At 47.4% G+C, this 23,062-nt stretch overlaps 1 protein-coding gene across 1 annotated transcript in view; it reads right to left on the reverse strand.

Annotated features, from left to right (window-relative positions):
* Positions 1-9,950: 9,950 nt before the first annotated feature.
* LOC119449412 (chitin deacetylase 1-like) overlaps positions 9,951-23,062 on the reverse strand; it is a 101,267-nt gene continuing 88,155 nt past the window's right edge. The window contains exons 3-4 of the mRNA XM_037712581.2: positions 16,765-17,101; positions 9,951-13,139 (exon numbers count right to left, since the gene is read on the reverse strand). Of these exons, the coding sequence (XP_037568509.1) occupies positions 12,239-13,139; positions 16,765-17,101 (1,238 nt within the window). The 3' untranslated portion in view covers positions 9,951-12,238. The remainder of the gene's footprint in view (positions 13,140-16,764; positions 17,102-23,062) is intronic.

Here is a 23,062-nt window from a genome sequence, read left to right on the forward strand (position 1 = left end):
GAACTAAAGAAAAAAAAAAAAAAAAGAAAGAAACAAGAGACACACACGATGTGTGCTTCCCGTGAAAAAGGAAAATAGGTGGCTTACGTGACGATTCGTAGCTAATGTAAGACTATTTCGCGGCTAAGCATCTTCGTCAGTCCTTAAAATAAGGGTACAGACTTCGCCCATCAAAACGAAAAAAGCCTATGCGACGCGCGCTCGCAAACCATACGCTACTCAGACAGCATCGGTGCAGTGCTTACTTAGTTCGTGAGCGAACGTAGGTACAGCGGTGAGCACTGTTAGGGTGAACACGCGAGCGCGTGGCCGACGGCACTGTCAGCGCCCCGTTACGGTCATCACTGGAAACATTGCGCATGCGCATCACGCCTTCCGCGAAATAATTGTTCCACCGCGCGCATGACGTCATGAATGCACTTGTTCGTCGTCTGCTAGCCGCATTTTTGTTTTCTAAGCCCATGCATCCTGCATTTTAAGATTTCTTTAAACATCTGTGCTTGAACAGAACAAGACAAAAAAACTTGTATATCTATGGGGGCGTGTCTATTCGTTCCCTTCAAAGTTGTTGTGCATGCAACGCCGTATATAAAACAACCAAACATCTTTCGCAGCCGTTCATTCTGTCGCCAGATCGTATTATGGCTAGGGTTCCCGATGATGAACGGCGCTCAATTGTCGATCTTTCCCTGAAAGGTTATTCCCAGCGGTATATTGGCGCTTTAGTTAATAGGCCCCTGAAGACTGTGAACAGGATAATTCAAGCCTACAAGTATGAAGGTCGCATTCAGGATGCACCCCGCGCGCCCCGCACTAAAGCTACCACAGACGATGAAGACGCCCTCATAGTTGCAGCTGCTGTTCGTAACCCTTTCTTGCCAGCCCCAGCAATACGCGAGGACTTGGATTTGGACGTTTCGGACACCACTGTTCGACGTCGCCTGCGTACTGCGGGCCTTCGCAGTCGCGTCGCAGCCCAGAAGCCACTACTAACGGCGGCAAACAAGGACGCACGACGGCAGTTCGCTGAGCTGCACGAAGCATGGACATCAGAAGAGTGGGGTCGCGTCATCTTTTCGGATGAGTGGACGTTTTCGACGCGACAAGACCAAAGATTGCGTGTTTGGAGACTACCAGGCACACGGTGAGGCAAACTTCCTGCTTTGAAAAGCAATTGTTTTAGTTAACGTCACAATGCCACGCAGGAACGACCCGGACAACGTGCAAGGTGTTTCTGCCAGTGGGAGATCGAGTGTGAACGTGTGGGGTGCTGTTTCAAGATATGGTTTAGGGCCCCTGCAAAGTATACGTGGACACTTATCGTCGGAACAATACTGCAACATTTTGAACAATGTGCTGTTGCCATATGCGAGCAGTTTATTCCCAGACGGTGATTACCTGTTCCAACAGGACCGGTCACCGATACACACGGCGCGGGCTGTCAAGGAGTTCCAGGCGGAGCAGCACATGCAGCTACTGGAATGGCCTCCGAAAGGAGCGGACCTGAATGTGATAGAAAACGTGTGGGGCCGTCTGAAAGCTTCTTTGGCAAGGAAGCCCCTTTATTCCGCGACTTCGGACCAGTTGTGGGCGCAAGTCAGCAACGAGTGGGAAAGGCTGAAAGCCGATCGGGAATATGTTCGATCACTTTACGACTCGTTACCGTCCAGAATAGCTGCAGTCGTTGCTGTAAGTGGTCACATGACTCGCTATTAGATTTGCTCATGTTTTTATATTTGTTCTCATGGTCTTGTTTAACTTGAATTGCAAAAGTGCAATTTTCTTGAATAAAATGTTTAATAATTATCCCTCTTACACTCACTTTTTTCCTTCACGCGCCAATCTTTAATCCAGATGGACCTTGAAATGCAGAAGGTATCAGCTCAGCGAACAAAAAATGCGGCTAGCAGACGACGAACAAGCGTATCGATGACGTGATGCGCGCGGTGGAAAGAGTGTTTCGCAAAGCACATGCTGCGCATGTGCAATGTTTCCAACGATGGCTGTTACGCGGCGCTGATAGTGCCGTCGGCCACGCGCTCGCGTGTTCACCCTAACAGTGCTCACCGCTGTACGTGAGCGAGGATCAGAGAATACTTTCTTATTTAAATAAAAAACACGGTGCGGTAGTCTAAACATTCTTGACACTTACCTCGCAAATGCAGGAGTTATCCGTTGCCTTCCAGTGATCGCGCTTTACTTGGGCTTCCCATCTCTTCCGTCGCTCTGGGTCCCGGGGGAAGCGAAAACAACGCAGTCCTTTACGCGTCGATCCGGCGCACTTGGGAACACAACAGCCCGTCATGTCGACACGATGCACTTGATAGCTTGTCAGTCATGCGGCTGAACACTGTCTAGCAAGTAGAAGCGTCCGCGAAGCATCCGCGCGCACTGTGCCTCGAACTCCGCACCGGCACCAAGCAATCGCAACGGCTCGCTGTGACACAATATGGCGTCGCAGCGAGAAAGCGGCGGCGCGGGGGCGGTCAAAGGTTGGCACCACCCTGAACGGCGGCGCTGGCATCGAGGCACCCTAAGGCATCCTAGGAAGGAGTGCGCAAGAGAGGAGTAACGAGGAGGAGGGAAGGCGGAAGAGGAAAGTGTCGCTACTTTTTATTGACCCTTTTCGCGGAGCAGTTTGCTCTAGAGGAACGAGATGGCGCTATCGGCGGCGCGCCATACGTTGCCCCAGCGAATGCACCCCGAATACGAAACCACTACTGCTTCTGCCCTGCTACTATGCGATCAGCTGTCGGAAATGCAAGTGGGTGTTCGCTCATGCACTGTGCCCAATTCATGCTGCAAAATGTGCAACGATAAAGGGAACGCGTGTGCGGTAGTTAGCTGCAAAAATAGTGATTCGCATATTAATGAATGGAATCAACCTGTGTCGCCGCTGCTACATAAGGACTGCCTGTGTTGTCGGCCCTTCGCGATGCACGGCTTTCCTTGAGGATAAAAAAGGATTATTCATCCGCCAGCGCTGTATAGCTAACCTCAAAAGAAAGGACTTCAACTCCGCAACGTCAGCACTTAAGAGTTAGTACCGCTCGTTACAAAAGGAAGTAACGCCACTTACTGGCATAGTAAGTTTCTCGCACGTTATTTACACACATCTACCCCTACTCGCACGCAAACTTACACGCACCCTATCGCTAACGTATCAATAATAAGTGAATGTGCGCACACTTGAATCAATATGCTGAAGCGTGAGTGACGGCGACTACACCAAGACATGAATGTTGGAAGCTGAATGTTTCGTGACGGTCCACAGAGTAAGCGATGGACTAGCGATAATACGTCTTTGCTACAAGCTACCACAAAGTACAGAACATTCACATTCCAAGATTTGTGCGCAGCAAGAACAAATCTATCGCAGCAGAGCACACCCGCGAGCGATTGGGCTGAAAATAAACAATCAGATGGCCGCACCGAGGAACTTTACTGAGTCAGAAACATGACAAGCCACTGCTTCAAAATGTTTGCCAAATAAAGAACGAAGAGCACACAGATCCCGATTTAATTCATAAGCGGAAAGTTTGGGCAGCTTGGAATACATTTCTGGCCCCGCTTTTAATACAAGCACTGTATACGCTGCTCGCGCCGTTTGGACAAGTCGTAATGAGCTTTGAAAGCACTTACATGTCCACTAAAGCTGTGGTCAAAGCTTCATGTCGTGCGCAAAGCCACCGTCTAAGATATGCGTCGAAACAGAGGTTTGCTGCGTTGCACCGGCATCGCGCGCTTGCATTGTAAACGCGGAGGCAACGGCGGCAGCTGAGGCAAGCAATGGACGCGTCACCACGTGATCAAACATGGCAGCGCCCACAGGAGCGCCGGGAAAAGGGTCAATATAGAGGGGCTTTACTCAAGCCATATTATGACCCCCTTATTCTCACGTCGCCTTTAGTTGTCAGAATGGCATTTTATTCGAGGCGTGACGTAGGCGCGACGCTTACAAAATGGCGCTGATGGCCCCGATTTGCTTTCGTAATGTGACGCAAATTTCACGTTTCACCTAAGAAACTGTAATGTAGGCATTGAACCTAACGTTCTTGATAAAGCAAAACAGTTTTCCTCAGTGAAAATAAAGCAGCTAGCTCAAAGAGTACGATTATTCCACCAAAATCGTTTCTCGCTTCCATCGTCTGCAGCACTACCTGTCGTCTGCCTAATTAGCTAGGATGCGTACGTGTCCTCGGGAAACGGAATGAGTCATCGTATATTGGCGCCCACGCGCTCGTTTCTACCTTGAGACAACATAGCGACCTACTAGTGATGATGAGCGCGCGTTCTTGGCCGCGTTATCGCTATCTCGTGACACGTAAGTGACTCAGTCCGGCTCGTCTGGCTGAGAAGAGGCTGAATATCGTCGATAGCGTTGCGCGCGCCACAGGCATCCGCTTGCGCGACGCAAGCGCCGGCACTGCCATCTCTTGTCCACTTCGCTGCTTACTCGCACCGCGAAAGGAAACTTCAAAGCGCCGCCTTGCGTACATTTCTTCTTATGAATTAAAAGGTTGCCGTTGCCATAGCCTTTAATGACGCGAAATGTCATTAATGTTGATTATGATACAAACGTAGTAGTGAAAAGAGCAAAAAGTCGCAGACTGGTTGCTACTTTCAACCAATATTATTTCAAATAAACGTGTTTTTAATAAATATGATGGTTCAAAGCACAAATGCCAACACCACCCGAGAGCGATGCAAATGCTATGAGTACGCGTTGTGAGCAAGATATTTTCATTACCCCAAATGATAGGGGAATGCGGCGATACGCATGCCTCTCGACTGCCATTGCATATGGCCGCTCATTACCATAATTCGCGCGGCTCGTCGCACCACAAATTATGGCGGAAAATCTCTGCAATGGCGGCCCAGCGCAACGTCAACTTGACGTTTACGAAACAGCCCTTTGTGTGACGCTCCTCACGGGATATTCCTTCAGCCAATCAGCAAGCTGACATGCCGGCTATCTTGGAACGCCACGACATATTCGCGAAATTGCAGATGCATTGCACGGGATTCTGCACGCTACCGTCCACTTTCATTTTAAAGCGCTAAAGTCGCAATATAGGTGCCAAGAACCACAAAAAAGTATTAGTCGATAAAATTTGCAGGTCCACGTCACGTTTCGTCATTCTGATGAAAACGCAAAATTGCATTTTGCAAAACTTCCGTTTCCCGGCACAAATGTCAAAACACGTGACCTCTGTTCAGCCAATGAGACAGCCGAGATGGCGGATAATGGCGGCCGAGCTATTGACGCCGGCTCAGACTGTCTTAGCTGTGCCCGTCGCGCAGTCCTTCAGCCTGCCGTCCAACCTTAATAAATCCCCTTCCATAAAAGCTATTAACGCTGTTTAGTTCGGTACACGTTAAAATTGAGTCTACGAAGAGCAGCACAAATTCTGAGCGGACTAAATAGCCCGTCATTAGACCTTCTCAAAGGAGAGCTTGAGTCGAAATTTGTTTTACGAATCAGCATGTATAGGTGTATGCGAATGTAATTCGTACAGGCAATATCCTTATACCACGAAATGCGTAATAAAAATGACTTGGTCTGAATGAATTTAACATACAAAGGCATAAATATTGATATTCGTACAACTAAAATCCTTTGGTTCAATTTATTTGCCCGTATTGGGGCCATTATAAACGAGACACGCTTGCAATATACTTAACTCCTCTCACACCCCACTCCGTTGACCGTTTTTCCTACATCGCCATTGGTTGGCGCGCCTTACGCTCTCCCCCTCCAACTCGAGTATTGGACGGCGCGACTTGCGTCAACCCCCCTCCCCGTTCTCCCTTTCACCTGCACCCTCTCACAGCATTCTCACAGTGGGAAAGGGGTCACTCAACCCCTTTCCCCCTGTTGAGCTCCCCTTTTCCTCTCCTCTCCCGCTAGGTCAGGGACTTCGCTTTTTAGCGAAGTCCGCCAACGACGGCACAGGGTCCACATGAACAGCTTCACTGTAAAAACAAATCGTTACGTTGTTCGATGACGTATGATGAGACGAGTAGCTTGTAGCACGAAAAATAGTTCGGACTCGTGATGATCGTATAAACGTATATTTGAATGCAATAATTTTTAGGTAATTCTTCGGTCACACACGCAAACCAGCAACACCAAGGTTTCACTGCAACTATTGGCCTCGAGGACGTGCTTTGGCTCCATCTGCTGAAATCTCTCCGTGACGTACAAAGCGACATCACGCGATACTGGCTGCTAAGAATTCGGCATCTCCACCGGTTCAGCCACGGTTAATTCCGAGTGCTTGCATGCTTTAAATGTTGCATGTGTGGCGTCTTGGCTGCAAAACAACCTAGCGCGTACATCCCAGTCTGGTATGTAGTGACGCGAAGGTTTTTAGCGAGCGAGCAACCTGATGCTTTAATATTGGCTATTCAGTTCGCATGATCTTTTATAAAAGTATACTTTTGCCGCAATAACAGTACTGTCCGCAGTATTCGTCCGGGGAATGCGGCTTTCCAATTTCCCAGAATTATCGCGGGGTGATGATTTATCATAGCTGTCAGTTTGGCGTGTTGGTAAACGTTTGTTCATGATGCTTTCAAACGTTAAAAGAGCTACTAAAACGGATACTTCAAGAACACAGGACAAAGCGATTCTTTTTTACAGCGAAGCTGTTAAGGGCTCACTTTTCGATCGTCGCGTCCGGCAATAGAAAAAAAAAAAAAACTAATTGGCCGCATGCTGTATGTGCAAGTGAAAGCGAGTGAGGGCGAGGGACGCGCGCTTTCACGGGGAGCGAACACACGGCGGAGAGCAAACGCGACTTCCCAATGGAAGGGAGTGGTGGGCGAGGAGGGCATCGAGACACTCTAGACTGTGCGTGTTCGTGCCCGCTTGTCCAGCGCTGGCACAGGACCGCTCAAGGGTCATCACTGCCTACAGGCAACAGGGTCTACCTGCTGCGACAACCAGCGACCTCCTGTTCCCGTCGCCTCCCCACCTCCGAGCTCTCTATAGCCTTTTGGAGTTTGTGGACTTGAACGGGATCACCGCCCATCGCTGAGCGCTCGCCCCCAACAGGCCACCGCCTCCATCACCAGCCTCCTCCATGATCGGAGGAGACTCTTGCTGCTTCTCCTTCACTTTCCTTCCTCTCAACATCTTTATCTCCTTGTTCCCCTTCCCCTCACGCTGCGCTGTGCTCCCTATTGGGCAGCAGAAATAAGCGTCATTTTCTTCTTCAATAAAATCACTACTACTACTCTCCCACTGCGGCGCATGCGCGCAGCCCTGCCGGCCTCTGCCGCCTTTGCCACGTACTCTCTCTGGGCTCTCACCCGCCTCTCCCCACAGTGTCGACAACGTCGTTTAAGCCGTTCGTCACGTAGCCACCGTTTGGACAGCGGTTGTGTGCGGTCACACAAACAACGCGTACAACTGTTGTCGATGGCGGCGGCGTTTTTCCCGCGTTCGCACCGAACGCGCGTGTTGGTGACGTGTTTATGAAGAACGTGCCAACCTTTACCGTACACACTATGGCGGTGTACCGTAGCGACCATAAGGCCATGGTCCTTGTGGTCACTAAATAAATGAAAACCACGGGATCATATATATTTCTCATTCGTTAATAGTTCAAATAACCAATTACACCATCACATCTTAATAGTCATAATTGGAAATACATAATTCCTACCATATAGTACAGCTTCGCTGGTCTTCCATCTCCACCCCAGTGGAAGGGCTGGCAGTTTTTCTACTTCTTTTTTTTTTGGAGGGCAACACATGGAAAAGGGCCCTTTGTACTAGAAACAACATTTAGAATATATAGCTGTCCGTTGGGCGTGGTTCATGATGGAAAAAGCGCTATTGAAACGGAGACAAGAACAGCGCTTTGTCCTGTGTTCTTGCTAAGTCTCTGTTTTAGTAGCGCTTTTTCCATAACGATTATTTATCATCGGTCTATTATATTACCTGGATATTCAACTGCTTATATCTCAATCCACGCTTTCGCCATGTACGCGCATGCAAGTCGTATATATATGCATCTCTGCGCAGGGTATTTTGACCGATGTCATGTCAAGCGAGAGCCTTACAAGCCGTGTGTGCATTGCTTGCTCGACTCTTACGTTCATCATATTTTTACGTTTTCAGTGACTTTTCAGTGGCTCATACGCTAGTCTACAACGATGGGGCGGAATTGGCGCAGCAAACGCATTACTTGGCCATCGCGCCGGGCGAAAACAAGACGCCGGTGTGCTTGCTCTTTGACGAACATGCCGAAGAGGCTCAATACGCGCATAGTCAATAATGATAATATATAAGTTCACTATAGCAATATTCACTATAGCAGACCCATCATAGTCACAGCTTCGCTGGCTTCCATCTTCACAGTAGTGGAAGGGCTCTGAATTTTTTTCATGCATGTTTTTGTGTCATGCATGCTATGTCATTCATGTTATGCATATGTCATTCATGAAGTCATATGCCACGCATCTCAGTAATGTACGACATGCCATAAATGCATGTGACGTTATGTCATTCATGTCATGTCACGCTTACGGAAGTGGCGGATTGCGGTGTTAATGGCATTGAATGTAAGGAAAATATGGCGTCAGGTCGGTGAAGTCGGCTTCTCTGAAGCGCGGCGGAACATTTGACGTGATTTTAGACCTCGTGATGGCGCTCGCCGAAAAGTGGCGAAAGGAAAAGATAGGCGCAGCTCATCATCAGCCAATTCTTTTATATCCACTACTGGACGAAGGCCTCTCAGAGCGATCACCAATTACCCGTCTTGCGCTACGTGATACGAACTTGCGCCTGCACACTTCCTGGGTGCATATGCGGGGACACTACTCGGACTCGCAGCTAAGCATTTCGCGCATCGGCACCTCGGACTGCGCAACTAACAATATCGAGCGTCTGCTCTTCAGACCCGCGGCTAGGCATTTCGCACATCGGTACCTCGGACTGTGCGACTAATCTCATCGAGCGTCGACTCCTCGGACTCTTGTTTAGACATCGCAGGAAAAAGCATGTATAACATACCTGAGTAACTCAAGCAGGCTATAGGTGTATATTTGTCTCCGCCCCGTTTCAAAGGGGATGCCAATAAATCATCATCATCATCATCAAGCGCGAAAGAGGAGTCCAGTTGTCGCATCACGCGTTTCTCAGCGTTCCCACACATCGGCGCACCATGCATTTCGGAGGCCAGGCGCACACTTCGCGGCGGCGAAGCTACGTGGCGCCGAGTGCTCTTGGGGAAGCGTGAAAGGGAATTCCGCTGCAGTAGACGCCTCATAAACATAACTTGTTTCGTTCGTGGCATCCGGCAACAGTCACCAACGCCGCGCGCGTTCGGTGCGAACGCGGGCAAAACGCCGACGGCGTCGACAACAGTTCTGCGCGTTGCTGGTGCTGCTACATGTCCAAGTTTATACGGTTGATAAAACTACCATCCTTACTCCGTATATCTCTCTACTAATTTGCTATCGCAATTGATGCTTCGCTTTTCGGGTGAAACTGCGACATTTTTTTTTTAACATCTGCTCCGGAGAAATCGTGGCTTTTGTCACAACGACACCGCACTCTGTTGTCCTAACAACGCCGCCTATATGCACGCGGTCAAGAAGATAACAGCCATCGCCCGTTGTGGTGTTGCTATTGGTGGGACGAATTGTACAGCTAAATCTGTAGGCTGATAGAATTTTGCCCGCCCAGGCTGCACCACTTGAAGCGACAGGATGCACTTACATGCCACAGTTCGTAGAAGGAGATACGAGACATTAAGGTTATAATGATCCAAAGGTAAAGGCACGATATTTATTCGAATGACAAAAACGATGTACACAAACGAAGCTCGTGATGCCCTCAGAAGTTGTTGTGGTGGTGCTTTTTTAATCGTTTGGGAAACGTAAAGTCCCTCGATAAGGCATTTCCGAAAAAAGAAAGAAAGCAGTAGGCCAGGAACTTGAGGCGAAAAATAAAATGTTTTATTGAACAAGTCACTGAAAGTTCACCAGTTCTGCGGAAATCCGCTAGGTGGACGAAAAGTAAAAATTGTCCTTCATTCGGGAGTAGCGCAAAGTTACAGAGGAAGCCTACGCGGGTTTCCTTGTAGCGTGGTGCTGTTCTCAGCTGGATTACATTTCTTTTTCTTTCAATTTGCGAGTTGTGTTTTGAGCCCTGTGAAAGGTTCCTCCAGATGTTGCTAATATCGAAATTCCGCAGAACAGCTCTACCTGTTAAGCGATATGTATGTTGCAACGGTGACTCGATAGGCACAGAGAATAGGACACATTTGACAAACTTTCTGGAAAGCTCGATCGGTAACATGTCAGCAGAAAGCATTTGTACACAGCACTGACGCACACATGAAAAGTAATGCATTGATGAATAGTGAGCATCGTGAAAACTTAAAAAAAAAGAACAAGAACTATGCATGTGGACATGAGCAAAATGCGCACATATTCTCAAACAGGATAAATTATGATTATGGGTCTACGAAACGAAATACACGAACAATAACAAAATGTGAACCGCGTATACAGCGAGCGCAGGAGGACGAGCAACGCATGCCTTGGTCTCGAATCCTGAAGGCGAGGCAAATCCCTCAGAGTCATACTTCAATTTGTATCAATGCCAGCGAAAATTCTGACGCGGCTGTGCAACTGCAACTTGAAACCACAAATTAACCACGCTTGATATGATTGTTTGTGGAAGTTAATTGTTACAAGAACGACATAACTATTTTACTTTAGCACAATATTAGCTGGTATAGCTTTCGGGATGACACGCTTTTCTTCCCCAAGTTCTGGCATGGCCTTCTCCAGTTCCGGGTACAACCTCCGCCTTAATAAAACTGTTCTTTGTGTGACTCCGAGTGATTCGTGTCATCGAGATTCTGCAGCGAATTGTTGGCATTGAGTGCAACTCACGTCGTGCATTACTGTTTTCCACAAATACGGCATACTGAAATGCGTCTTGCGCCCTGCGGAGGGACACTGGGGCTACGGATTTGAACATTAAGTTGACCGTCTCTTACTGAAAAAAGTTCCCACAATCATGTTAAGCGGTGCGGTAGCTCAGATCACTTCTGCGGCTCGTATTTTTGTTCCCAAGGAGCAGTTCGATACGCTCGCTTGCGCATCCGCAACTTAAACTAGTGCTTGGAAGTGGAGAGAAACGTTTCGGTTGTGTGTTTCTGGCATCGTTGCAAACATTGAAGCTTACATTTTTTACTACTATGTGCGTGTTTATAGTGCATACAGTATATCGGACGACGAAGGCATTTGCTGCGAATTTATGTGTTCTAATTATACCAGACATGTTTTCGCTCTGATCTCAGGATACCAAATGTCCGGGTGAGGTTTGATTGTAACCATGACACTCTGTGCGTTTATCGGCGTCTAGTTTCTCACGTGTTGACAACAGGTAATCTATTTGTTGCTCGCGTTGCGACTAACGGGTTGTTATTAAGTAAACTCAAGCCATGGCCTCTTGTGCATTGACGTGATGTTAACTATCTTCTGATCGACAATTGTTTCCAGTCGCACATAGCAGCTAGAAGGCTGTGTTGTGCTTACATTGTTCTCTGCCGTCAATGAAATTAAAATCCGACATCGAACATTGCCGCATGTGTGCGGTTGAAGCGAACTTTGACTGACGGTATCTGCCCGCGTGTCTTTAACAGAACAAACGATGTGAGCGCATTTCACTCTTAAAGAGACACTAAAGCAAACAAGCAATAAATCAGGCTAGACTGGTAGGTAATTCTTCTAGAAGGCCCTCACAATTTGTTCAGTGCAATGTCCTTAGACATGGAGAATTCGCAAATGGATGCCATATTTCTTTTAAAATCTATTTCTTGCCCAAAGAGGGGCATCGATGACTTCAATATGTGGCAATCCACTCTTTTTATACGTTCATTTGTTTATTTACTATATTACAAAAATCTAATAAAGTTGTAATGGCAACATTTCCTTTTAAATGCGGATTTAGCGAACATTCTTGAAGCAACCAACAGTTAAGCTGTCACAAATCGTGAGGACACGGGGAAATGCCGAGGATTATGCTAGCTTTTTTTTTTTTCTTCCTAGCATTTCACAGTTTTGCTCTTGGTGAAAGCGACCCAACGTTGCGAGATCTACAAATCTAGCTTCGAGTGGAACAGTTCCTTCAGTGTCCCTTTAAGGAGTTTGCACACTCGCGGAGTGTCCTTGGCGCATGCAAGCCGGTGGCACACACGCGGCGAGCCAACTAGGCCGCAGCGCTGGTAACGTTGTAGTCTTCATCGCTGCCGGAGCCCTCGACGGCCGACTGGCGGTTCTGCTCGGCCACTTCGTCCATGATCATCTTGCCGACGTGCTGGCCGCCGTAGTTGCCGATCCACGGGTAGCGCGCGGGGCACGCGGTGCACGTCTCCATGTAGCGCAGGTCACCGTACGAGTGCTCGTCATCGAAGGGCAGCGCGCACGTGGTCGGGAGGTTACAGGCCGGCTCACGCTTGGGGCAAGCCCACGCCTCGAAGTCGCGCAACTCGGCGACGCGCCGTGGCGAGCGCATCCACAGCAGCGCCTGCTGCATGGTGACGAACCAGGCGTTGTCGTAGTTCTTGAGTATGTGGTCCACGAACCGGTGCAGCGCCTTGGTCTTAATCTTGTCGGTGAACCAGTTGACGCGGAAGTAGAGTCCCAGCGGCGCCCGGTTGGTGCGGTAATGTCGCAGGAAGTTCTCGAGCAGGAACTCGAATACGGTGTCTTCGTCATCTGGAAAGACGCACTGGTCGGCGAGCACGCACTGACCGCCGGTGCCTTCCTCGCTGTGCAGCGTATTCAGCGGCACCTCCCACACGCCCGGGTACGAGTGCGTAGGGCAGCCCTTGTTGACGCAGTGGTGCGGGATGCGGTGGTCGAGCGTGTACGGCCACAGCGGCGTCTTGCTGGGTGGAGCGGCGAACGATGAGTCGTATGCGAAGGCGAAGTCGTAGATCATGTTGAGCATGGTGTTGCCGCCTGGCTTCAGGTAGGGGGCACGCATGCCCAGCACGTTCTCCTTGGAGACGTTCCCGAAGCGGGACAAGATCTCGCGCATGCCCACCATCTCCTCTGTCCAGTTCTCGTACTTGGCCTTGGACCACCAGCTCTCCGGCCCGCGGTGCCTGCACAACGAGGAAGCGGGTCTTAATGCATGCTCGCTGACTGCCCAGCATTATTGCCCCCAGCATATGCATGCAAGTGCCGATTGAACAACTTTGTTGCTAGGAATTGCTGACAAGTGAGGGTGACATGGAATAAGATAGCGCAAGAATTGGAGATCGCAGGGAGAGGCCGAATTCGTCCTGCAGTGGACACAAATATAGGCTGATGATGATGATGAGGGTGACATGACATGGAACAAGGTGGTTCTCAACTGAGCTAGTTGGACTGAGTACGAGATCGCCCATGCCCTAGATACGAGTATACCCCATATTTTAATTATATCTATAGTACGCGCACTTCCCTCTCTTCATTGCTCATTTTCTTCCCCTTCCCCAGTGCAGGTCGCTCAGGTTGAACTCCCAACATATTTGTAAATCTTTTAGTTGTTAGTTCAGCAATGCGCCTTGTTATTTCCCTCAGCGTTGTGCAATTTGTCTGCTGAATTCTTGGAAAATATTACAGAGGAATGGTTACGCCTTAACAAGACATTATCAAGCATGATGCGATTAGACTGGAAAGAAAATGACGCGATGGCGGAAAGACGAGAAAGGGCGGATGTGCTGTCCGATTATGTGAAGTTATCAGAGGTTGGCACGCCTCTCTGCGGCGACAATTTTGTTGAATGATTATTGCGCGCTCAAGATTTTTCCTTTTCTTTGACAGGAGCAACTTCACATGGGCTGTTTGTTGGGGACTTGAACTGTCACTTCCAAAGTGACTTATAAAGGAGGCATTTTGGCGTGTTCGCGGTCGAGGCTTGCCTCGTCGCGCTAGAGCGCAACTACTCAAGCTAAGGGTTGGCTGTGTTAATGTGCACGAACGTTTACACCGACAAGGACGTGTGACTAGTCCATCGTGTACGTCTTGCGGTGGCTGCGAGACACTTCAGCACCTCATATTGGAATGTCCCGCTTTCAGTGCACAACGCAAATCACTAGTGAGGGACTACCATCTCCTTGGCCTGCGGTGTACGACTCTAGATGAATGTTTATACCCCAGTGGTTGTGCGTCTCGACGTGATCAAGCTCATCGTGCTCTCCTTACTTTTCTAGAAACAACGAACTTAGGGGCACGTTTGTAACTCAGCAACTATTTCTTTTATTTTACATTCTCTAGTAGCTTGACATGCAGGGACGGGCCCTACTGTATGTTGTACTTTATTCTTTGACATTTGTCATCTCGCTCTTCCTTTCCTCCTTCCTCTCCTCCTTCCTATCTTTCCTTCTATGTTTCTCTCGTCCTTTCCGAAGAGTAGGCAGGCGTTGTGCCCCTTCTGGTGGCAGTTGCCAGCCTTGCTTCTCGCTTCCTCTTTCCTATGTATATGTTTTCAAATCAAATAATAATAATAATTGGTTGACACAGCAGCGGATATGCACTGTCACTAACGGTGATGGGTTCTTTGGTGTAGGTTCCATATTGAGAACTTCTCGAAAAGACAATTTGAAACATGACAGAAAGCCCCATATTGTGCCCTCACTTCCATATTTTGAAATATAAATGAAATGTTAACTTCACCTCAAAGGTCCCAATATGGAAATTCATTACACAGGCGTGAAATAAATGAAACTTGACTAATAAAATAGGAGGTGGACATGTGCCCAATACCTCTGACCTGTAAGAATATACCAACGACATGCGTACACCCTCAGTTTGTGTATCAACTAAGAAGTAACAATTTTTTAAGGTTACACGTCGAGGCCATGTCACTCCTGCAAAGTAGTAGTGAGTCAATGCTGTGCGATCATTTTTCGCTCGCGCTATTAATTTGTTAACATGCGCGCGGACGTAGAAAAAACGGAGTACAATGAAGTCCACACGAGAAATATAGCTCACACATAAGAAAGCAGTCCACTCAAGTACACTAATGTACACATGAACACAACTTCACTGACATTCTTCGTGCAAATGCTTGGATACATCGTTTTGTAACAGGAAAATCAATGAAAACATGACACTGTGCGGCAGTGCGCCTGAGCTCAATGCCCCCTCCATCGCAAAACGCTTTCGGTTCGTTCGTTTTCGACACCGAACTGCGTGGCACTCATTCACGACAGGCCCGCCGCTGCGTGTTTCTCCCATAACCCTCGCACTTCCTTCCTTCCGAATGCGGCTAGCAAAATAACGTCGCCCCACTGAGACAAACTACTGCAAAAAGGACCCGGTCGGCTCGGCGCAAAGGTCCCATAGACGCCTACTTTTCACGGCTCAGTGAACGCTGGGGGCGCGTCCGTATGGCGTGCGCACGCCCCGTTCGGGTTTCGGTTGCGCTCGAGCCTTGATCTGCTTGCTGCGCGGGCGATCTCATTGGGCCCAGGAACCCGCAGCACCAGAGCGGATAAATTCCAATGATTCGAACGGAAAAAGAAAAGTATACTCGTATTTACAAATGGGGGCACGCCGAGGAGCGCGTTGCTCGCGGCCTTGCTCCGTACACGGCAGGACCCGTTCCGGCCAACGAGTTTTTAAACATTTATCTTCTCTTCGTGCTGATATCGCGACGCCACCTGGTGATCGAGACTGGTAACCTTAGGTGCTGCTGTCTTCTGACGTAATGTGCTGCAGTGAAACCGCGGCCTCTCGCAGCTCTCCCCGCTTCCTTGTGAGTTCACCGAAGGCAGCAGCGGCTACGTTAAGGGGACGTGAACCCGCTGCATGTGCAGCTAGCTGACTCGTTTTAAACTGTTTTCAACGAATTGATCTTAATTTCCCAGCAGTGTAGTCCTTGGCAAAGGTTCTGTGTTCCGATAGTGGTCAATGATACAAGACTGAACTCAAAATTAATGTAAGCTGGGGTGAAAAAAAAAAAAAATATGAGTAATTTTACATTGTAACATAACTATTTGTGCTACCAAGCAAACTTTCGAGCTAAAAAAAGAAATCTGCAGGTATACTGCAGAAAGTAAGAACGTGCCGTATACGGGAAAAAGAAACAGAGCAACACGTGTGTTAGCCGAGTATTGTAGTGAGATGCCTGCACAAATGACTGCCGTCTGTGGACCTTCGTGCCGGCTGCAACGTCATGCATTACCGTAAGATACGGCAGAAAGAGGTCGGTTGCCTCCAAAAGCCGGAAGACATAGCAAGCAATCTATTACGAGAGATTGTATGTTTCTCACTGCATGCAGCAGAATAATATTTGGCAAACATGTTGTTCACGGCATGTATAGCCTACAGATCGGGAATGTTTTCTTACTGGTGTTGAAAAAAAGTGTATGCAGACATGTGGTCTAATTAGTGTCTCTCTTCCTTTAAATAATGCCTCTTGCATTTTTTTTATCAGTTCCCCTTTAAGTGGTGCGCTTTAGGATAATTGAAATTGAAACATTTACAAATTTAGTAGCAAGACGTCTGTAAACCTGTAAGGAAGTTGATATTTCTAATCATTTTGATGGTGATGTTCATAGCCATTTGCTACAGCTGTGTCGTCAAGCTAGAAATGCAACTATTTCCGGTCACCATTGTGAATGCTAGCTAAATGTCATGCGGCACTCGCAACCTCGCTTCACGCTGGCGTCGCACCTTATATAGTTCAGGCCATCATCGGCTCAGAGCATGCGCACGCGCTCGAGAGTACGGTGCACTCACGTGACGCCCAGTGAGCCGAACTCGTGGCCGTCGGCAAACATCCGCTGCACGTTGAAGTAGCTGGTGTACTCGTGCGACAGAAAGAAGGTGGCATGTATGGGGCACCCGTTGGGGTTCTTGCGGTGCTCCTTGTTCAGGAGGGCCCGGTACTGCGGGAAGTTCATGGCGTTCAGGGCGCCGTCGAAGGACATGATCACCATCTGGGGCACGTCCTTGGGCTCCAGGTCTCCAGGGATGCGCGTCCCATCAACGCTGCAGAAGCACTCGGGCAGCACGCACGTCGTCGGGTCGCACTTGGGCGCCGTGTCCGGGTCCGGCCTCGGCCGCTCCGTGGTTGCTGGGAAGAAAAAACGCGACACCACCGCCATTTCTCACTCGGCACGTCGGCTGTTTTCTTCAGACAGTTTTATCGGTTCGTTAAAATGTCTCCTATTAGCTGCGAAATATTGGGCGTTTGACCACTAAGAAGCCAAGAGAAAAGAATCAGAGAGAGAGAGAGAAAAAGAGAAGACAAGGAGAGACTAAAATAAATAAGGAAGAAAACAACAGCACACAATCAATGTAACCCGAGATAGAAACACTGAGAGAATGCACAAGAACAAAAAAAAAAAAAGTAATTACATGCACTCTACAGTGCATTTTCGTAGCTTTGTAGTGATACTATCAGGTTCGTATTTTGTAACGATTCGTTTTATTGTCCATTCTTTTCGCCCTGTTCGTCGTTGGCTTGGACGTCGGCGAGCCGTCTTTAATTAGCGTCGTGATCAGTTGCTCGACAAGGAAAGGGGAATGAAAAAAGATGAAATGGCTCGTTGCGAAATACGGCCCCAGGACGTGATCGTGGAGAGGTTGTCGTGAGGGAACGAAACAAATTTTTTTGTTTGTTTGTTTACTTATCGGGTTTGCATATTACTACGAAAAGGGGCATATTACGAAGGTAACATAAAACGACACATGTTAAACACATTGACATATACAATAAACACAGCTGTATAAAAATAAAAGCTAGTTGGAACAAAACAATCCAGGAATGGGTGGCAATAACAGTTCAGGGAGGGATCCAAAAAGATGATAGAGATGTGATAGTAAGCGATATTAACGGTCCTAAAAGTATTACGATACAAACCGCCTATAGGATAGCGCCGCAGTGACATGAAATGATCTTTAATTTTCTTTAATAAACGCCGGCGCTGATGGAAATGTCGTTTGGGGAAGTATCGGTTTACACAATGCGAAAACGCATATAATTTACAGAGTTGCACTGATTAAGGGAATGCCGCCTGCCGCAAATGGAATATGGAACAAGAACCTTGTCGTTTTGAATGCGATGTTCTGACCGTTGCTATTCCTCCCGACGTCCTTGGACGCATGACACCGGCCGTGCCGAAGGCGGTAGACGTGAAGCGTCATTGAGAGAGAAAGCGCCGCCGAAGTTTTAATTGGAAACCCAGCCGACAGTTCTGGTCTCATAAGTCACTAGTCTTAGATTTAAGTCCCTAAATACGGCTCCTCTAGTGTTTCACTGGATGCAGCTCTCGGTTAGCAGAGTACTTTCCACGACATAAAGGTCACCGCAGTTTCTTTGGATCTCCTTTTTCACAGACTTTGGTATTGCAGGTTCTAACTTGGATAACACATTAGCGCCAGCAGACAAGAACAGAAGGGAGACGTTGCGATAATTTCAACAATTTATTCCCAGAAGAAAAAAACCACCTTTATATGCACAATGTACAGTAGCGCCACACCTGATCAATACATCAAACTGTGCTTTCAAAAAACGCCGCTTCTTTATCTAACAAGTCGATATACGGGGTGCTTACACAGCTTTGACCACTCCGATTGATCGCCCTGTGCCTGACCAGAACCACACAATCACCAAGCAAAGGAGCGCAGCCGCATTTATGACAGTGAACAGACAGACGACCGTCACGGTAATTTTTGACATTAAACCATGCTCTCTTTATCGGTCATTAAGACTGATAAAGAGAGCTTCTTCCTTCTTCTTTCCAGGGCAGACGCTGCAAGGCAGCTTCGCCACCTGGCACGCAAGCTCTCTTTAACAGAGTGGAACACCCCAAATATAAGGCGCACCAGGTTACACGAACTCAACCCTTTGCTCCGACTTCGACCTCCGCCTGGGCTTCACTGACGTGAGACGTCGCTTCTATACCGGCTGTGGTTGGGAGTAGCTTTCACGAAGGCGTACACTACTCTGATTGTAATGACCGACAGTGCTGCGTGCGACGTCTGCGGCGGCGAAAAGGACATCGAATATTTGTTGTGCCGCTGTCATCGATTTCAGTCGGAAAGACAAACATTATCTACCGCATTGCGACCACTGGACGATCGGCCGTTGTCCGTGCAGGTGCTACTTGAAGACCGTTCCCATTGCTCGTCGGCCCATATAGCTGTGAAGGCACTGTTGTGTTTCTTGAGGGCGACTGGCCTATGTGAACGCCTTTGACTTGCTCAGGCCCTCCGCCTGCGTGCGCGAGCTCACCGCGTCCTTCCTCCCCCCCCCCCCCTCCTCTCTCTATCTCATCTCTCTACTCCCTCTTTCTCCTCCCCCAGAATAGGGTAGCCAACCAGACACATTTCTGGTTAACATCTATTCCTTCTCTGTTTCTTTCCTCCTTACCAGATTCATATCGTTTTAGGTTCCTTGAGAAAAAAGAGATATTTACGTGGTCTTTACTCCTAGTTCTGTGAATTCAACGCAATCAGCAGTTATGTTCTGACACCAAGGTGCGGAACGTTTACGCGTATTCCGGCTGCCAAGACAAAACACCCAGACAAGGGAGCCAGCGGGAGGCACGTGCCGTCTAGATATTGAACAAAACATTGATACTATGCTTGACCTTTGTGTGTTTAGCCGTCACGGTCACAATAAATAAATAAATAAATAAATAAATAAATAAATAAATAAATAAATAAATAAATAAATAAATAAATAAATAAATAAATAAATAAATAAATAAATAAATAAATAAATAAATAAATAAATAAATAAATAAATAAATAGAAAGTGCAACAGACAAGAGCGAGAAAAAGGAATGAATAAGAAGAATATCATCCGTTTTCCTGCTCTTCTTACTATAGTGTAGGAGGGATAAGCGAAAAAAAAAAAAATTCGGGGGGCACTCAGTTATCCCTACGTGGATGAATTCGAAAGTATTGTGGCCACGTGAGCAGAAGCGCGGCGACGTCCGGTGGCACCGCTCTCGAGCGGCCACTGTCTGCAGAAGCGCCGCGAGGTCACGTGAGCAAAGGTGTTCGTCACAAGGTGCGCACAGCGCAAAGTCGTGGGTTCGACTCCCACCAACGGTCGTGCGTTCGAGTTACTTAATTAACTATATCTTAACTGCGCTTTAATTAACTTTCCCTTAGCACATATGATCGTAGGTTCGACTCCTATCAAAGGTCGAGGATTCGAGTGCCTAATTAAGTCTACCTTAACTAACTGTGGCTTAATTAACGTCACCTTAATTAATACCAAATGTCGTGGGTTCGAGTGTCTTAATTAACTACGCCTTCATCATCAGCCTATCTTTATGTCCACTGCAGGACGAAGGCCTCTACCTGCGATCTCCAATTACCCCTGTCTTGCGCTAGCTGATTCCAACTTGCGCAGGACGCGGCCCGAGCTCAAGGCATTCTGGAATGAGGACGCCTCGCCCAAGCTGCATTTACATAATAAAGATGTTTATTCTCTCTCTCTCCAACTTGCGCCTGCAAATTTCCTAACTTCATCACCCCACCTAGTTTTCTGCTGTCCACAACTGCGCTTCCCTTGTCTTGGTATCCACTCTATCACTCTAATGGCCCACTGGTTATCTATCCTACGCATTACAAGGCCTGCCCAGCTCTCTTTTTTCCTCTTAATGTCAACTAGAACATCGGCTACTCCGTTTGCTCTCTGATCCACACCGCTCTCTTCCTGTCTCTTAACGTTAGGCCTAACATTTCTCGTTCCATCGCTCTTTGTGCGGTCCTTAACTTGCTCTCGAGCTTCTTTGTTAACCTCTAAGTTTCTGCCTCATATGTTAGCACCGGTAGAATGCAATGATTGTACACTTTTCTTTTCAAAGACAGTGGTAAGCTCCCTCAAAATTTGGCAATGGCTGACGTATGCACGCCAACCCAATTTTATTCTTCTGTAGGCCTAACGTTAAGAGACAGGAAGAGAGCGGTGTGGATCAGAGAAAAAACAGGGATAGCCGATATTCTAGTTGACATTAAGCGGAAAAAGTGAGCTGGGCAGACCATGTAAAGCGTAGGATGGATAACCGGTGGACCATTAGAGTTACAGAATGGATACCAAGAGAAGGGAAGTGCAGTCGAGGACGACAGAAAACTAGGTAGGTGGAGTGATGAAGTTAGGAAATTCGCAGGCGCATGTTGGTATCAACTAGCGCAAGACAGAGGTAATTGGATATCGCAGGGAGAGGCGTTCGTCCTGCAGTGGACATAAATATGAATATAGGCTGAGGATGATGATGATGACCCTGTGAGTAATTGACCTAGATAAACGTACTCCTTTACAGAGTCTTGAGGCTGACTGGCGACCCTGAATTCTTGTTCCCTCGCCCGGCAATTTAACATTACATTTGTCTTCTGCATATTAATCTTCAACCCCACTCTTACATTTCCTCGGTTAAGGCTCCTCAATCATTTGTTGTAATTCGTCCCCATTGTTGCTGAATAGGACAACGTCATCTGCAAACCGAAGGTTGTTGAGATATTCGCCGTTGACGCTCACTCCTAAGCCTTCCCAGCCTAAGAGTTTGAATACTTCTTATAAACACGCAGTGAATAGCATTGGAGAGATTGTGTCTCCTTGCCTGACCCCTTTGTTGATATGTAAATTTCTATTTTTCTTGTTTAGAACCAAGATAGCCTGTGGAATCGATGTAGATATTTGCCAAGATATTCAAGTATTCCTCCTGTACTCCTTGATTACGCAATGCCTCCATGACTGTTGGTATCTCTACTGAATCAAATGCCTTTTCATAATCTATGAAAGCCATATAGAGAGGTTGATTGTACTCCGCAGATTTCTCGATTACCTGATTTATGACAAGGATGTGATCCATCGTAGAATATCCCTTCCTGAAGCCAGCCTGTTCTCTTGGTTGATTGAAGTCAAGTGTTGCCCTGATTCTATTGGAAATGATCTTTGTGAACTATTTTATACAATACTGAAAGCAAGCTAATGGGTCAATAATTCTTCAATTCTTTATTATTATGAAACATCGTTCCAGCGCACAAATAAACACGGACAAGAAGAGAAAGACCAGAACGCCGGTATGAGCATTAGTTCAATTCTTTAACGTCTCACTTCTTATGGTTTAGTATAATGTTGGCGTTCTTCCAGCTCTCTGGTACACTTGAAGTCGTGAGTCATTGTGTTTAAAGGGCCGCAAGCTTTTCTAGCATGATAACTCCTTGATCCTTGATTAAATCGACTGTTATTCCATCTTCTTCTGCAGCTTTTCCCGAGTCATGTCTTGCAAGGAAGGCCCTTCTAACTTCATCGCCAGTTATGTAAGGACTATAGCTTAATTAACACGAAAGGTCGAGGGTTCGTAGTCTTTTTTTGCACCATTGTGCGGTCAAGCCAACCCGGATTTTTTGCCTCATCATGTGCATAAAAAAAGCTCCGCACAAGATGCTTATGTGAATTTCAGAAAACGCAATACGTACCCTGAACCCTTGTGATTTGTGAGTTGACGTGACGGAGCGTCTTCTCACTCGATTGTCTAAATGGCTTAATACAACGAGGAGTGACCGTCTCTGTACGCGAAATCGGGAAACACCGGCATAGTCTTTGCGCAACTGCTGGCATTCTAGGTAGCGATATCAGTCATTCTATTGAGAGCTGAAGAGTCTTTCATGAAGGTCACGCCCAGAAACATTGTAAATTTGAGAGTTGACAGGCGTGGAGGCATAGCCATGGGTGACGTACCGGTGTAAAAACACCCTTGCTCGTAAAATGAAAAAGAGTAAGATAAAGAGAAGGAGGTAATCATTAAGATCAGAAATGTTACTAAGACGAAAGCCTTAGATGGCTCATGGGTCGAAAAATCTGTCGTCGGGCGTTATGGCACCAAATTTGATGGTGCTACCATGGTGCCGCCACCAAACAAGGTCGTGGGTACGAGTGCCTTAATTAACTCTACCTTAGTTAAGATAGAGTTAATTAAGGCACTCGAACCCACGACCTTTGGTGGGAGAAAATAAGCACGAAGAAGTAACAATGCATTTGAATGAGAATGCCAAGTAATTTAATGAGAGAGAA

This window comes from Dermacentor silvarum, chromosome 4 (assembly GCF_013339745.2).
Source record: "Dermacentor silvarum isolate Dsil-2018 chromosome 4, BIME_Dsil_1.4, whole genome shotgun sequence".
In the NCBI taxonomy this organism is placed as follows: Eukaryota; Metazoa; Arthropoda; class Arachnida; order Ixodida; family Ixodidae; genus Dermacentor; species Dermacentor silvarum.